Source organism: Gigantopelta aegis, chromosome 9 (assembly GCF_016097555.1).
Source record: "Gigantopelta aegis isolate Gae_Host chromosome 9, Gae_host_genome, whole genome shotgun sequence".
Lineage (NCBI taxonomy): Eukaryota > Metazoa > Mollusca > Gastropoda > Neomphalida > Peltospiridae > Gigantopelta > Gigantopelta aegis.
In genome coordinates this window covers 30,157,726-30,175,112 of record NC_054707.1, presented here as the reverse complement: position 1 = coordinate 30,175,112, position 17,387 = coordinate 30,157,726, and the positions used below count along the sequence as shown (strand labels likewise).

The following is a 17,387-nucleotide window of genomic DNA, read 5'->3' as shown; positions in this document are numbered from 1 at the left end:
ACCTGCTGCACCGCGACTGGTATATCAAGTGGGATCTAGCTCAAAACCTGCTGCACCGCGACTGGTATATCAAGTGGGATCTAGCTCAAAACCAGCTGCACCGCGACTGGTATATCAAGTGGGATCTAGCTCAAAACCAGCTGCACCGCGACTGGTATATCAAGTGGGATCTAGCTCAAAACCAGCTGCACCGCGACTGGTATATCAAGTGGGATCTAGCTCAAAACCAGCTGCACCGCGACTGGTATATCAAGTGGGATCTAGCTCAAAACCAGCTGCACCGCGACTGGTATATCAAGTGGGATCTAGCTCAAAACCTGCTGCACCGCGACTGGTATATCAAGTGGGATCTAGCTCAAAACCTGCTGCACCGCGACTGGTATATCAAGTGGGATCTAGCTCAAAACCTGCTGCACCGCGACTGGTATATCAAGTGGGATCTAGCTCAAAACCAGCTGCACCGCGACTGGTATATCAAGTGGGATCTAGCTCAAAACCTGCTGCACCGCGACTGGTATATCAAGTGGGATCTAGCTCAAAACCTGCTGCACCGCGACTGGTATATCAAGTGGGATCTAGCTCAAAACCAGCTGCACCGCGACTGGTATATCAAGTGGGATCTAGCTCAAAACCAGCTGCACCGCGACTGGTATATCAAGTGGGATCTAGCTCAAAACCAGCTGCACCGCGACTGGTATATCAAGTGGGATCTAGCTCAAAACCAGCTGCACCGCGACTGGTATATCAAGTGGGATCTAGCTCAAAACCTGCTGCACCGCGACTGGTATATCAAGTGGGATCTAGCTCAAAACCAGCTGCACCGCGACTGGTATATCAAGTGGGATCTAGCTCAAAACCAGCGGCACCGCGACTGGTATATCAAGTGGGATCTAGCTCAAAACCAGCGGCACCGCGACTGGTATATCAAGTGGGATCTAGCTCAAAACCAGCTGCACCGCGACTGGTATATCAAGTGGGATCTAGCTCAAAACCAGCTGCACCGCGACTGGTATATCAAGTGGGATCTAGCTCAAAACCAGCTGCACCGCGACTGGTATATCACGTGGGATCTAGCTCAAAACCAGCTGCACCGCGACTGGTATATCAAGTGGGATCTAGCTCAAAACCAGCTGCACCGCGACTGGTATATCAAGTGGGATCTAGCTCAAAACCAGCTGCACCGCGACTGGTATATCAAGTGGGATCTCTAGCTGCACCGCGACTGGTATATCAAGTGGGATCTAGCTGCACCGCGACTGGTATATCAAGTGGGATCTAGCTCAAAACCAGCTGCACCGCGACTGGTATATCAAGTGGGATCTAGCTCAAAACCAGCTGCACCGCGACTGGTATATCAAGTGGGATCTAGCTCAAAACCAGCTGCACCGCGACTGGTATATCAAGTGGGATCTAGCTCAAAACCAGCTGCACCGCGACTGGTATATCAAGTGGGATCTAGCTCAAAACCAGCTGCACCGCGACTGGTATATCAAGTGGGATCTAGCTCAAAACCAGCTGCACCGCGACTGGTATATCAAGTGGGATCTAGCTCAAAACCAGCTGCACCGCGACTGGTATATCAAGTGGGATCTAGCTCAAAACCAGCTGCACCGCGACTGGTATATCAAGTGGGATCTAGCTCAAAACCAGCTGCACCGCGACTGGTATATCAAGTGGGATCTAGCTCAAAACCAGCTGCACCGCGACTGGTATATCAAGTGGGATCTAGCTCAAAACCAGCTGCACCGCGACTGGTATATCAAGTGGGATCTAGCTCAAAACCAGCTGCACCGCGACTGGTATATCAAGTGGGATCTAGCTCAAAACCAGCTGCACCGCGACTGGTATATCAAGTGGGATCTAGCTCAAAACCAGCTGCACCGCGACTGGTATATCAAGTGGGATCTAGCTCAAAACCAGCTGCACCGCGACTGGTATATCAAGTGGGATCTAGCTCAAAACCAGCTGCACCGCGACTGGTATATCAAGTGGGATCTAGCTCAAAACCAGCTGCACCGCGACTGGTATATCAAGTGGGATCTAGCTCAAAACCAGCTGCACCGCGACTGGTATATCAAGTGGGATCTAGCTCAAAACCAGCTGCACCGCGACTGGTATATCAAGTGGGATCTAGCTCAAAACCAGCTGCACCGCGACTGGTATATCAAGTGGGATCTAGCTCAAAACCAGCTGCACCGCGACTGGTATATCAAGTGGGATCTAGCTCAAAACCAGCTGCACCGCGACTGGTATATCAAGTGGGATCTAGCTCAAAACCAGGTGCACCGCGACTGGTATATCAAGTGGGATCTAGCTCAAAACCAGTTGCACCGCGACTGGTATATCAAGTGGGATCTAGCTCAAAACCAGCTGCACCGCGACTGGTATATCAAGTGGGATCTAGCTCAAAACCAGCTGCACCGCGACTGGTATATCAAGTGGGATCTAGCTCAAAACCAGCTGCACCGCGACTGGTATATCAAGTGGGATCTAGCTCAAAACCAGCTGGCACCGCGACTGGTATATCAAGTGGGATCTAGCTCAAAACCAGCTGCACCGCGACTGGTATATCAAGTGGGATCTAGCTCAAAACCTGCTGCACCGCGACTGGTATATCAAGTGGGATCTAGCTCAAAACCTGCTGCACCGCGACTGGTATATCAAGTGGGATCTAGCTCAAAACCTGCTGCACCGCGACTGGTATATCAAGTGGGATCTAGCTCAAAACCTGCTGCACCGCGACTGGTATATCAAGTGGGATCTAGCTCAAAACCAGCTGCACCGCGACTGGTATATCAAGTGGGATCTAGCTCAAAACCAGCTGCACCGCGACTGGTATATCAAGTGGGATCTAGCTCAAAACCAGCTGCACCGCGACTGGTATATCAAGTGGGATCTAGCTCAAAACCAGCTGCACCGCGACTGGTATATCAAGTGGGATCTAGCTCAAAACCAGCTGCACCGCGACTGGCATATCAAGTGGGATCTAGCTCAAAACCAGGTGCACCGCGACTGGCATATCAAGTGGGATCTAGCTCAAAACCAGGTGCACCGCGACTGGTATATCAAGTGGGATCTAGCTCAAAACCAGGTGCACCGCGACTGGTATATCAAGTGGGATCTAGCTCAAAACTAGCTGCACCGCGACTGGTATATCAAGTGGGATCTAGCTGAAAACCAGGTGCACCGCGACTGGTATATCAAGTGGGATCTAGCTGAAAACCAGCTGCACCGCGACTGGTATATCAAGTGGGATCTAGCTCAAAACCTGCTGCACCGCGACTGGTATATCAAGTGGGATCTAGCTCAAAACCTGCTGCACCGCGACTGGTATATCAAGTGGGATCTAGCTCAAACCTAGCTGCACCGCGACTGGTATATCAAGTGGGATCTAGCTCAAAACCAGCTGCACCATGACTGGTATATCAAAGACCATGGTTTGTGCTGTCCTATCTATGAAGACCCCTTGCTGCTAATGTAACAATATATGGGGTTTCCTCTAAGAATAAAAGTAAAGTTTGTTTTATTTAACGACGCCACTAGAGCACATTGATTTTTTATCTTATCATCGGCTATTGGACGTCAAACATATGGTCATTCTGACAGTTTTTTAGAGGAAACCCGCTGTCGCCTACATAGGCTACTCTTATTTACAACAGGCAGCAAGGGATCTTTTATTTGCACTTCCCACAGGCAGGATAGCACAAACCATGGAATTTGTTGAACCAGTTATGGATCTCTGGTCGGTGTAAGTGGTTTACACCTACCCATTGAGCCTTGCGGAGCACTCACTCAGGGTTTGGAGTCGGTATCTGGATTAAAAATTCCATGCCTCGACTGGGATCCGAACCCAGTACCTACCAGCCTGTAGACCGATGGCCTAACCACGATGCCACCGAGGCCGGTTCCTCTAAGAATAAAGACTACAAGTGCAAATGATCAAATGTTTGACATCCCAATAGTGGATGATTAATAAATTAATAATCGATGTGCTCTATCATAGTGTAGTTAAAACAAACTTTTAACTCTATGTCTGGTTCAGGCATATATCCATATTCTGCAATAAATACTTAATGGCAACATCATTTCACATCACTGTTTCTGCTTGATCACTCTTTACTATTGATCTAGATATAATACTGGTCCCATTATCATTCATTGTCTGAATATCTCCTACGTAGATTGAACAGTGTACACAATCATACTTAACTACCCATTTAAGCATACAGGTATATAATGTTAAAATAAAATTACCTAATGTAGTTGACAGTTTAGTGCACCAACAATACTGTGAAAAATTAGCTTCTGGCTTACCTGGTAATTAAATGTGTCTTAGCTATCACCCCTTGACTGATCATCTGACACTATCAAACACAAAGGTCATGCAAGCTGAGGTAATTGAAGAGTGTGCCCATTATGAGTAGGTCAGTTAATGCTTGACTACACATTTAGACCTGCACTTCTGCCCATCGCTATGAAAACCAGTCAATTTGTTTTGCCATGTGTACTTTAAATCATCATTTGAGGTAAATCACAGATGCTGAGATATATTTAAATCATTGATGATTATGCTTTCTAAGGATAAACATAGTTGGGGGGAGTGGGGGTGGGGAGTGCATGGGAGTGGGGGTGGGAGTGGGAGAAGTAAGGAGGGCAGTTCTGACAATAGTTTTGACAGGAAACCTGCTATATTTTTTTGCCTATCACCATGACATTCAGACTCTTTCCCTGGCACGTGTATACTAGTACATGCAGTGAAACCCTATGAACTGGAGCCTCAGTAACCCAGAATTCCCTCAAAACCAAGCATTTTTCATGGTTCCTTTTTAAATATCAGTACAGAACAGACCCTCTTTAAACCAGATACTCTACATAACTGGACTCTTTTATTTAAACAGTTTGTTTTGTTTAACAACACCACATATTGATATATTAATCATCAGCTATTGGATGTTAAACATTTGGTGATTTTGATATACCAGGTATAGTCTTGGAGAGGTAGTAAGGGATCTTTTACATGTAGTACATCCCACAAACAGGATAGTACATACCACAGCCTTTGTAACACTAGATGTGGTGTGCTGGCTGGAAGGAGAAATAGCCCAATGGGCACAATGACATGGACTGACCCTAGCCCAACCATGAATCAGGTGAGCATTTACCACTGGGCTACGTTCTACCACTGTACTTAATATTGGCTTCCACAGGTGTCCACTTTAAGAGGGGTTTTACTCTTATTTTAAAGCATCATTTTAGGAAAATTACAGATCTATGCATAAATCATTGATGATTATCTTTTCCAGTATTGTTTCTAGTCGGGGCGTGGGGGGGGTGGGGGTGGGGGTGGTGGGTGGGGTGGGGGTGGGAGTGGAGTAAGGAGGGCTGAGACATATAGTTTTATGAGGAAATGATCCATATATTTTCAGCATGGGATCTTTTAAGCAGTAAAATAATTAATATTTTAATTTTTATTTGTTGAAGTTAGATTTTAGTCTCTCACTGCATCATTTCCGTTGCTGGGCCCATTGGGCTATTTTTCATCCAGTGCACCACGACTAGTATATCAAGGGCCGTGGTATGTGTTATCCTGTCTGTGGGATGGTGCATATAAAAGATCCCTTGCTGCTAATCGAAAAGAGTAGCCCATGAAGTGGCGGCAGTGTGTTTTCTCTCTCAATATCTGTGTGGTCCATAACCATATGTCCGACGCCATATAACCGTACGTAAAATGTGTTGAGTGTGTCGTTAAATAAAACATTTCCTTCCTTCAATCCACCATGTGACGAGAGGCTGCTAATGGTATACTGCTCAAAGTCTACATCTGCTTCTGCAGTATCACACAATAACAGGAGTAATAAACTGAGACTTTTAAATTACCTCATTAGCCAGACATATAACTGACCCAGCTTATTAATAACAACTCACATGTTGGCTTGTTTAGTCAACTAACAGTTGTGATAATTATGTCAATTCATGAGAGTAGCATTGTTTTGTTTTTAGTTTGTGATTCAGCCATCATGTTATTTCTGTGTTGTCATGGCCTGTACTAGCTGTTTCCATGTTTAGCAAATGTGTTGATGTGTTCTGTCATACACCTCCACTAAAACACAATTCTATTATCCATCCTAGATGCTACAATTCCATCCTCTTTAACATTGGCTGAATATACTGCACAATTAAATTGCCCGTATAAAAATTATTACTGCATTTAATTTCACATTCAGTTGAACTTGCTATCCACCGAGGCCAGTACTTATTAATGGCAATAAAATCTCACTATTTACAAACAAACAAAAATCTAAGTTTGTTTTGTTTAATGACACATATAGAGCATAATTATTAATTCATATGAATTTGAAACATACAGTAATTCTGCCATGTACTCTTTAGAGAAAAACCACTACATTTTTCATTAGACACAAGGGATCTTTATATCCAAAGACAGGACAGCACATACCAGTGTCTTTGGTATATTAGTTGCGGGACAATGGATGGGATGGGGGGAAATCCAATGGGTCCACCAAGAAGGTTCGATCCCATGACCACAGGCACGTGCTCTAACTGTGCAAAATACCCATGCCTCACTGTTTTAGAAAAAATATCATATCTGTTTTATTAATACTATTATTATTATCATGATGATAACAATGGAAGAAATAAAATAAACAATGTCTCTCATATTAAACAACTAAATGGTTGACTGTAACCAGAGGTGGGACGAAGCCCAAGTGGTAAACCGCTCGTTTGATGTGCGCTCATTTTCATAGAATCAATCTCCGTCAGTGGGCTATATCTCGTTCCAGCCAGTGTACCATGACTGGTATATCAAAGGCCATGGCATGTGCTAACCTGTCTATGGGATGGTGCATATCAAAGATTCCTTGCTACTAATGGAAAAATGAATAGGGTTTCCTCTTTAAGATTATATGTAACAAAATATCAAATGTTTGACATCCAATAGCCGATGATTAATAAATCAATGTGCTCTAGTAGTGTTATTAAACAAAACAAAACAAACCGCAACGACAAAAACTCACCAAAACCATCTGTAAATTCCTCAAGAGTCAAATATCCATTTTTATCGTCATCCAGGGAGTCAAATACTGCATCTAGTTGGTCTCCTGATAAAGGGAGCTCACTGCGCAACCTTTGCATATCTCTCTTATTAATAAATCCCTTGTTTTCCTTGTCACATATATCGAACAAGTCATGAGCCTTCTGTATCATCAACTCATGAAGCTCCTCTTGGTCCGGCTCCAAATTATCTTCACTCATTTGTTTCTCCATTGTTTAAAATATATACAGGCACGTTGAAGTAAAAAATTCAACCTTCTTGTGTGGTTTGAAAAAAGTTTTAATAGTCACTAGTTGCAGATTTAGTTTTATGTATAAAATGCTAGTCACTGTTTCACTTTGTAAAACTGTCTACATATACTACACAATTAGTCATGCACACAGTTTGAATTACCTAAACATAAACATTAATTAATAAATAGTGTATAAATATTTTCTATAGGCCACTGATAATTATCTATAAATAAAACATGTTATAGTTTCATAATATTTATCAACATCTAACATGGATGGAGTAACAACAAACATTAAACTGAATGCCACTAAAACATGTCATATAAACATTTAAAATAATGAATTTGCAATGACAATTAAAGTTTTTAAAAATAAAGAGTAACAAGCTAGATGAAATAGGTACTTGAACAACAGCATTTCCTGTTAGTATCTTCAGACCGGAGCAGAAGAGTTAAACCTAAAAACACCGATCTGATGAACTCTCACATAATGTCTTACATGTAAACACATACATTTTTAAAATATTAAAAATATATCTTCACTCTTTGTGATGAATTCCAGTGGTACTACATGTATTAGTTTATAAATGCTATTACAACTATAACACAATATTAATATGTGTCATGAACTTTAAAAAACAAATAGTCTAAGCCTCTTTATGTATACTGGTAGTGGAAAAAAAATTCCACATGTATATACACATGTATCACTTAATTTACACATAAAGACACACAAAACCAGGTTTGTATTACAAAATTCCAGATCGAGAATAATACTTGCTATAGTACTAAGAACCACAAAAATTCATTTATCATAATCCACACCTGTTTTTTGGTTCTTTTCAAAACCTTGTCTATACACTTTGCAACTGTATTGGTATTCAATGTTTAATGGTCTCAAATACATTAAAAATCACACCAAGCAGTGTAACTATTTTGGTCCAGTTAAAACAACGAAAAGTAACAGCAACACATATCAAAATATTCAGGCTTCAGTCTGCATGGATGTTTGTTCACGTTCCACCTACAAAAGAAAATATACAAGATTTAATTAGGTAAGTCCAGCACAACTAATTCCAGCACTATAATATCTATTTAATAACCAAGGGACATTCCATAAAGAAGTAAACTAAAAATCTAGGATCTTTCACCCTCAGTTTTAGGCCATATTTTTAGAAGTGTATGACCTCCACCAGTGAACTGCCCTCCCCCCTTTATAGAAGTTATACCCTCATTGTATGTGATGTCTGAAAGTCTTGTCCCACCCCTGTGAGTGTGTGTATTGTATGGACATCTCCTACATATATGAACAGTTTCAAGGTATAGCGTTCTAATAATGAAGCAAATACAGCATGTTTTTCACTCAACATATGTTCTCAAAACGTGTACGTTTATGATGACTATTCAATAAAAACTAGCACACACAGCATTAAAATTTACAAAACAAAGATTGCTTCCTACTCTACAAACTGAGCCTTGAATTATGTGTTTCCTTGTGTGGATGTATGAAATTCAGAATGTATGTATGTGTATGGCAGTGTGTGTGTATGACATTGTGAGTGTGGATGTATGTATATGTATGTATGTGTATGGCAGTGTGTGTGTATGACATTGTGAGTGTGGATGTATGAATGTATGTGTATGACAGTGTATGTGTATGCCATTGTGTGTGTGGATGTATGAATGTATGTGTATGGCACTGATTGTGGATGTATGAATGTATGTGTATGACAGTGTATGTGTATGACATTGTGAGTGTGGATGTATGAATGTATGTGTATGACACTGTGAGTGTGGATGTATGAATGTATGTATGTGTACGACAGTGTATGTGTATTATTATGTCAGTGTGTGTGTCACTGTGTATGTGTGAATGTTTGTCACTGTGTGCGTGTCACTGAGTGTGACACTGAATATGAATGTCACTGTGTGAGTGTGTCACCGAGTGAGTGTCATCAAGTGTGTATCACAGTGTGTGTCACTTTGTGAGTGTGTGTGTGTGTGTGATTGGGTGAGTGTATGTGTGTCACTGTGTAAATGTCAGTGTCACTAAGTATGTGTGTGTGTGTCACTGAGTGTGTGTGTCATTGTGCGAATGTTTGTGTGTCACTGCGTGTGTGTCACTGTTTGAGTGATCATGTATGCATGTGTGTCACTGTGTGCATGTTTGTGTGTTTGTGCATGCATTGGTGTGTGTGCACACACAGTCATACAGGCTCCCATTTTGTCGGGGACAAGGGGCAACCTGATTTTTGCCCGAATTACAGTGAACGAAAATGTTCAAATATGGGTAACAATGTTTATTCATATAAATTTGCATTACTATCAAACACCTATATTGCGTTCCAAACTAATCACTATGCATATTTATTACCCATATGGTCTACAATAAAAGGTTACATAAATATCGTATTTTCCCTCTCTATCTTTATGGCATGGGCTATAATAATACATTGAAAACTGTTATGGCACACTTCTGACACAACTATAGTTACTATAGTAGCTGCAAGCTTGTGACGGTCGTGGCTACTGACATCATTCCACGTCACTGTTATCAACATCGCTCAATGTTATTAATTGTGAAGCGATTACAATCATATTTAACATTTGTTATAAAGCACACTTTGTGGATATTACTAGATAATAAATAAATTATAACATTTTCAGGAGTACCATACAAATTTATGAAATTTATTTGGAAATTGTTTTATATATCCCTTGCTCTCATTCAGGGAATAACAACTTCCCGAACTGATTTCATAAACTCTGTATGACACTACTGCTAATGCAATAATCTATATTTACATAGAAAATTACAATTATTTGTGAGTAAATGATGGAAATACATGAAAAGGTTTATGGCCAGCTCATTTTAAACAAACTTCTCCATCATTTTTGTCCAAATGCAAAGATTTGCTGCAGCATTGGGGAGGGGGGTTGTAATTAGCCCCCCATGACCCCCCCCCCCCCCCAACCCCACAACGATGTATGCGTATTATATCTATGTGCATGTATTTGTATTACATGTATAATATTTACCAGTATGCAAGTGTATGCATGCATGTGTACATGTGTGACTAAATTTCACCTCACCTTTCATACACAGTTCGTCGTGCACTCAAGCACATGGCACTATAATTACTATTTTTAGCACTAATCAAACAAGTTGTTTATCACTTCTGTGACATGTATGAACAATAAAATGTGAGTTTATGATCAACGGATGTCAACGTGCTACCTTACGACGAATGACAAATGTAAACAGAACGGTTAAATACCCAGCCACGTGTTCGTAAACACCTGTTGATATACCGGAGCTTCGTTCAGATTAATACTTCCTGTTTTCTGTCACATGGACTTTCGTTTTAATAGGTTCTCTTGAACCAAATCAATTTCCACTACCAATAATGTTAACAATTTAAAAGCAGTGTATCAACACATCCATTGTGGGCGTGTCCCACTGACTGGTGTAGCCAGCATTTTATATTGGGGTGGGGGTGGGGTGGAGGTGGGGTGGGGTGGGGGTGAGGGAAGCCATATTTGTGGACAACCCACACTATGTATGTATGTATGTATGGATGGATGATTTTATAAAATTTAATAGTTTTAAAAAACAAAGGTTTGATTGGGGGTGGGGGGTGGGGGGTGGCCCCCGTGACCCCTGTTGTTATGCCACTGAACAGAACAAGGCTTTTTTGTCATGCTGAGATCACACAGGATTGGGACGGGGGGATTAGCTCAGTCGGTTGAGTGCGCACTTGAGGTTCTTGTGTCGCAGGATCAAATCACCTCGGTGGATCCATTCAATTGATTGTTTTTTCTCATTCCAACCAGTGCAACACAACTCATTAAAGACTGTGGTATATGCTTTCCTGTATGTGGGAAAGTGCATATATAAAAGATCCCTTGCTGCATTAGCAAAAATGTGGATTTCCTCTGATGACTACCTGTCAAAATTACCAAATGTTTGACATCCATCATTGTGCTCTAGTGGTGTCATTAAACAAACCAATTTTTTTTATACAGGATTGTAAGAATATGCATCGAAATGTTTTTAATAATAAGTACAAAAAATAATAATATAAAAAATTATAAATATAATTTTTTTTTTTTTAAATGTACCGTACATTATTATTTTTTGTTATTATTTTTTGTTAACGTGATGAGTGGGAACAACATTAATTATATTAGCAGGCATAGATCCAGGAGCACATACACACACAGACATTTCAATATGTCTAGACAAATCCAGTGTTTAGCAGATGAATACAATTAATTTATATGCTTTTTGTAAGGGACTTGCAATATTTTGGTCGGCTTGGTATTTCTGGGGAAGATTTAAGTGCATGACTGTGTGATTTTTAATACTTAAGATGCCCTTTTTAAACACTGCAACTGTAATGGGTAATGAGACCATAATATAATAAATGTATTTGGGTAGGGGAGGGTGTTAATTCTACTTTTTTGAAACCCCCAGTCTAAAATATGGACCATGTGGCAACTTTGGCGAATCAAAGAGAATTCTTGGAATTTGACCCCGGAAACCCCCCCCCCCTGAAGATTCGGAACCTCACAAAAATGGTCAAAAATTGAATTTCTTACCACAAAACTCATAATTGGGCACAGAATTTGCATTTTTTTGTGGTTTAAATCAAGTTTTTGAAGAACTGAGCTGACATATGACGTAAGAAAAAATAATTGTAAAATCCAAGATGGCCGAAATCCAAGATGGCGGCCAAAATGCTCTTTTTCTGCACGATTGTTGAACTTGGTTAATAGGTAGCCTTGTAATATGTCTTTGCATAGGTTTTCGGGGTCGCTGAGTACGAATTTAGCATTAAAACAACGTTTCAAGTAAGTTTTGTGTCATAACTGAGTGTATGGTGTAGTATATTGATTGTCTGAAGCAAGTACTGCTGAATGAAATGTCTTTGAAATGTCTCATCAACCCGTATTGTTGTTTGCTGACCTTGATGCATAAATGATCACTTTCATAACGTAACCCCAATTTCGTCTACTTACAGATTATTCCAGTATAATACATGTGTAGGAGTGCCAACATGGCCAGTTGATGATCTTGGAAGTGCTGCAAAGCGACGACGCAAACTTTTATGTAGCCATAGTCCAGATAAAACAGACAATTTTCCACAGCAGTATCAACATATCAGAGAAAGTGTGCGCAAAGTTAGACCCGAGGTCTACAAGACCATAGACAAGTTGAAAAGTCAGTATCACATGTCCAACCGTCAGTTAGAAGCAGCAATAGTGACCGTCAGCAACAGGATATTTGGACGAAAATGGAAATTTCACGACGAGTCCGATAACATTGATCTAGACACTCTTCCTGCACTGAAAAATGTCAGAGAGGTGGGAAAGAGTATAGAGGCCCTAGCACTGGACGAGATCGTCAAGGAGATAATGATAAGTGATGAACAAACTGTTGTGACTTACAGCGACGATGGGTCTAAAAAACAAGGTGTGGGATCCTTCTCTGTACAGGGACTGACAGTGAATGGAGTCTATAGATCATTGCCAACCCTGTCAATTGCAAGTGAAAGCAAAGCAAATTTAGCAGACTTAAAGATCACTATCCTAGAAATGCTGAAGCAGCAAGTGGAGTGGACCGAAAAGCAATCTTCGAGAGAATGGACTTCGTAATCACTGATCAAACTGCTCATAATTTCAACGTGGAGGAGATGATCGCCAGAAAATTGGAGTCGCAGCACTCCCCAGGACATCTATTTTGTAACGTGCATCCATCTCTCATGTTCAATAGAGTGATAACTAAACTGTGGAATGACATTGAGAACAAAATTGGTCTTGATAAAATATACTCAAGCATTTTAGTCAATGGGACCACTAACACGTCCACAGTGACAGAGCAATCCTTGGACTGTATAACCTGGTTGATCAGTCATTCATTCAATCACAAAGCATGGAACAAAGCGAATGAATTTGATTCATTTATTGCTCCCAGGCAAAATAAAGTTGTTCGGTTGCAAGATGAGCGATTCATCAGTCTCACAGTCACATGTGCTATTGTTCTCTATCACCTGGACGATGTTTCGTTGTTCTTAGAGAAATTCGAACATGTCACAAACCAGTTAGCCTGCATTGTCAGGTGCTTTGTGGATTTGGATTTTTTGAAGGTACTGTACTGTGTTGGAGCACTGATTGGCTTACACTTAGTGGAGCCTTTTTTGTCTCTGACCGCTTCAAGCAACACGTCTTACTCTACACTGATACCAGCTTTCAAGCAACTTTACACCGATCTTCTGACCATAGACTCATCAAAGCTGATGAATTTAGATTCCCAAGCATTCCAGTTTGTCTCAGAAGAAAGATTCAAAGGGTGTAAGTACGACAAAGATGTTTGCGACGCAATAGTCAACACCACGATGGAGTTGAAAGACGAAGTGAAAGATGTACTAGATATGATTTTGCCAAAGCTAGCCAACGGTTTCAGGAGACAAAAAGGTGAAATCTTTGGATTTGGAGATGCCAGGGACACTTCACTCTCCATTCCAAAGACAAGTGACATTTTCAGGCTAAAAAAAGATTACAAAAATCTGCCGAGTCTAACCTACACCACAAACTTGAAACTATATCTCAGCAACGTTACATGCAAAAATTATGTTACTTTATCAGATTTTGTATGCGCTGTGAAGTCTCTACAGACATAAAGTCGCTTGTATAGACTTGCAACTGCACATACGCGTGCAACTGTAGAAATTACAGGTGTTGAAAAAAGTATCGGATGCTGCTGAGAATGAACACACCAATTATCCTTACGTGAAATTAATGTCTTGAGATGTTATGGTTGGGTATTTATGTGAAAAATAATACATTTATAATGCCAAATTTGTGCTCAGTAACTCAAAAAACCTATATAAAGATGCTGTATGTATTACATGCCTATGAATAGATATATTAAAAAAAACATACTAAAAAGGAAATTTTTGGCCGCCATCTTGGATTTTCAAACATCACTCTTGATGCTATATTTGAACACAACTTTGTCACAGACCTGCATTACGCAGCAAAAAATGGAAGTTTCCGATTTCCAATCTGCGTTTTATGGCGGAAAGTCCATTTTCTGCTCAATTTTGTGGGTCCCAACTTTCAGAGGGGGTGTACAGGGGGGTTGCCAGGTTTAAATTTCAATTTTCTGTTTTGATTCGTGAATCTTAGTTATGGCTCCATATTTTAAGCTGGGTTTTTTTTTAATTTCTGACAAAAAGCAAAATAACACCCTCCCCTAATTTGGGGATCTATACCAACACATAGGTTATCATATTATATATATAACCACCCATTCTCACTAATGTTGCACAAATTGACAGCACAAAATAATCAAAATTGAGAACACTTGAATGTTTACAAAAACAACTATTATTAAAAGATCAATATTGAGAGAGTCAGTATTTCAAATTTCAGGACTCAGACACAGAACATGTCAAAGTTGCGAATATTCTAACATAACGCTATAAAATGTTAAAAGTAAGTTACGTGACCACAGTCAATGGTATTACATGACGGTTGTGTTATTTCAAATAATTTACAAAGTAATTACACACATTTCAGTCAGTTGTTGTTATTCGATAGATTTTTATTAGTTAAACAAAATAGGCCATATTATCAAGTAACGACATCTACCTCTATGTTAAATATAATGTGAAAATATGCTCACTACTAAGTATTATAATACCTCTTTATGAAAGCAGGTGCAAGTAAATGTGATTAAATGTATGCTCTATTCGATGTGACATTGTATTTGCTGGGTAAAATACTCCATCACAGCCAAATACCAAAAGAATCATGATTCAATTGTATAACTTAGCCCGATTGATAGCTATGTAACATAAATTACAAAAAACGTAGATTACAAAACATGTAATTGGCAGAATAAACAATCAACATGAACTTATTTCATGAAACCAAACGTTTAAGTTAATTGTGTGACTAGTGTCAAATAGTCACACGTGCAGTGTTTCAATACCTTAGTTTCTTTACAATTTGCATAGACAAAAGTTATAAAATAGTTATAAAAGTTATAAAATAGAATATTTTTACCACAAATAAGGCTGTTTTCAAATCTGCACACTTATGCATCATTGGTTTCCTATAAAATAAAAAAAGCACACACTATGTCTAACAAAATTGCATAAAATAACTAGGAAAGTAAAGTTAATTTAATGGTAATTCTTGTGAGAAAGCAATAGTAACGTAGATTTCATTTTATTTTTTTCGCCATATACTTTCTCGCGAGATTTTGTTGTCCTGAATAATATCCATAGCCATATATCGACTAGAACCAACATGAGAAATATTCTTCTCAGCTTATTTCATTCGCTCCCTGTGATGTTGGTTTTTTACCCATATTCTAACCTTGTCTCTCCTCTCTCTTCCATTTTCCGTTGTTCTTTCTACTATAGGTACATGTATCTCTCTCTCTCTCTCTCTCTCTCTCTCTCGTCTCTCTCTCTCTCTCTCTCTCTCTCTCTCTCTCTCTCTCTCTCTCTCTCTCTCTCTCTCTCTCTCTCTCTCTCTCTCTTTAAAATACTACATCTGTAGTGAATACAACTAGACGTAATATCATTTAGAACTTGAACGAGCACAAGCTCGTGTCATCTACCGTTTATCATTTACTTCATACCCTTAATTCTCCTCTCTCTCTCTCTCTCTCTCTCTCTCTCTCTCTCTCTCTCTCTCTCTCTCTCTCTCTCTCTCTCTCTCTCTCTCTCTCTCTCTCTCTCTCTCTCTCTCTCTCTCTCTCTCTCTCTCTCTCTCTCTCTCTCTCTCTCTCTCTCTCTCTCTCTCTCTCTTCAAATTTTCTTTGCCTATAATCTCTCTGAATTTTTACCCTTGAAATCCTGGAAATGAAAAGGTAATCTTCGTTACTAGTGAAACAAGTGCTACAGACAAGACAAATTCAATGATTAATTAATGACTAAACATTGGTTCTCAAGCTCAGATGTTACTAATTTTATATTTAAGACACAGTGTTGACTAACACTTACATTTAATTGCAATACTACTGAATTTTACTCTAATTAAAAAATATGTTTAATCTACGTTACCTATAGATTGTTACCTACGTTACCTATAGATTTTGAAGGCCTATAGTAATATTCAAAGAACGTGTTTTGGCAAGGGAGACTACTATGTTTAGTGGGAATCAATAATAAACGTCGAGCAATCATTTTAATAGCAGTGTTAGCATTTACATGTAACGTTGATTACATCACGTACATTACTTCAAATGCTTCTCCACCCACAGTAATAAATTAAAATAATGCCACATGTATACCAATTCATTTATGAGACTACTTGCTATTATCGCATTACGTACACAAACCTATGGGTAATTGGCACTACTCATGTGTATGATAGGGGCAGTCTCGTAGATTACATGCTTAAAGCAATGCTTCGAAATTCGCTAATATTTTGCAACATGGAGACAGTAGTTTGTATTAAATGTAACAAGTATACTTGTCATCGATTTGGTCATGTTAGGGCTCTGAATTATGCATTTGATATTTTATTTTGCTTGGTTTTATTAACATAACTTATATTTATAAACAAAATGTAATGTAGATTACTCGAATTTGGGTGACAATGTTCAAAGTATTAGAACGTTTTTGCTTCAATAATCATTTATTTCAAATTTTCACATAAATAAAATGGGATATTACAGCATTGTTGAACACATATTTATCACAATACCTATTGCAAACAGTATGTTATCATCTTGTTAGTTTTGCATACTTTCCAAACGACAACGTAAAATTGGTAAAATTGCTTCTTCAGGCAGGTAAATTTAGTAAAACATCTTACGGCTCCCAGTCTGTTTCTGACTGACAACATTAGTACTGGTTGATAGCTTTTAGAAAGCGATAATTTTTTGGTCCTATCACATTATTTGGAATGACAAATCGACGACAACAGCAAATTGTTTAAAGTGTGCAACATTGGTGAGAATGGGTGAACGACTTCATTTAAGGATGATCTGTTATTTCTTTTACTTTCATCAGCGTATGAACAAAAAACTCACTCGCAAACTGTGTGAATCATAAGACT

General features: G+C 39.5%; 1 protein-coding gene across 7 annotated transcripts in view; it reads right to left on the bottom strand.

Annotated features, from left to right (window-relative positions):
* The window catches only part of LOC121380640 (EF-hand calcium-binding domain-containing protein 4B-like), a 69,800-nt gene that overhangs the window by 49,534 nt on the left and 2,879 nt on the right, over window positions 1-17,387 (bottom strand). For 3 of the 7 annotated variants that reach the window (XM_041509557.1, XM_041509551.1, XM_041509558.1), the window contains exons 2-3: window positions 15,381-15,429; window positions 7,038-8,331 (exon numbers count right to left, since the gene is read on the bottom strand). In XM_041509557.1, coding sequence (XP_041365491.1) covers window positions 7,038-7,287 — 250 coding nt within the window. In that variant the 5' untranslated portion in view covers window positions 7,288-8,331; window positions 15,381-15,429. Of the gene's footprint in view, window positions 1-7,037; window positions 8,332-10,400; window positions 10,716-15,380; window positions 15,430-16,170; window positions 16,181-17,387 lie in introns of those variants that run through there. The other 4 variants (XM_041509554.1, XM_041509553.1, XM_041509556.1 and 1 more) reach the window with 4 other exon arrangements.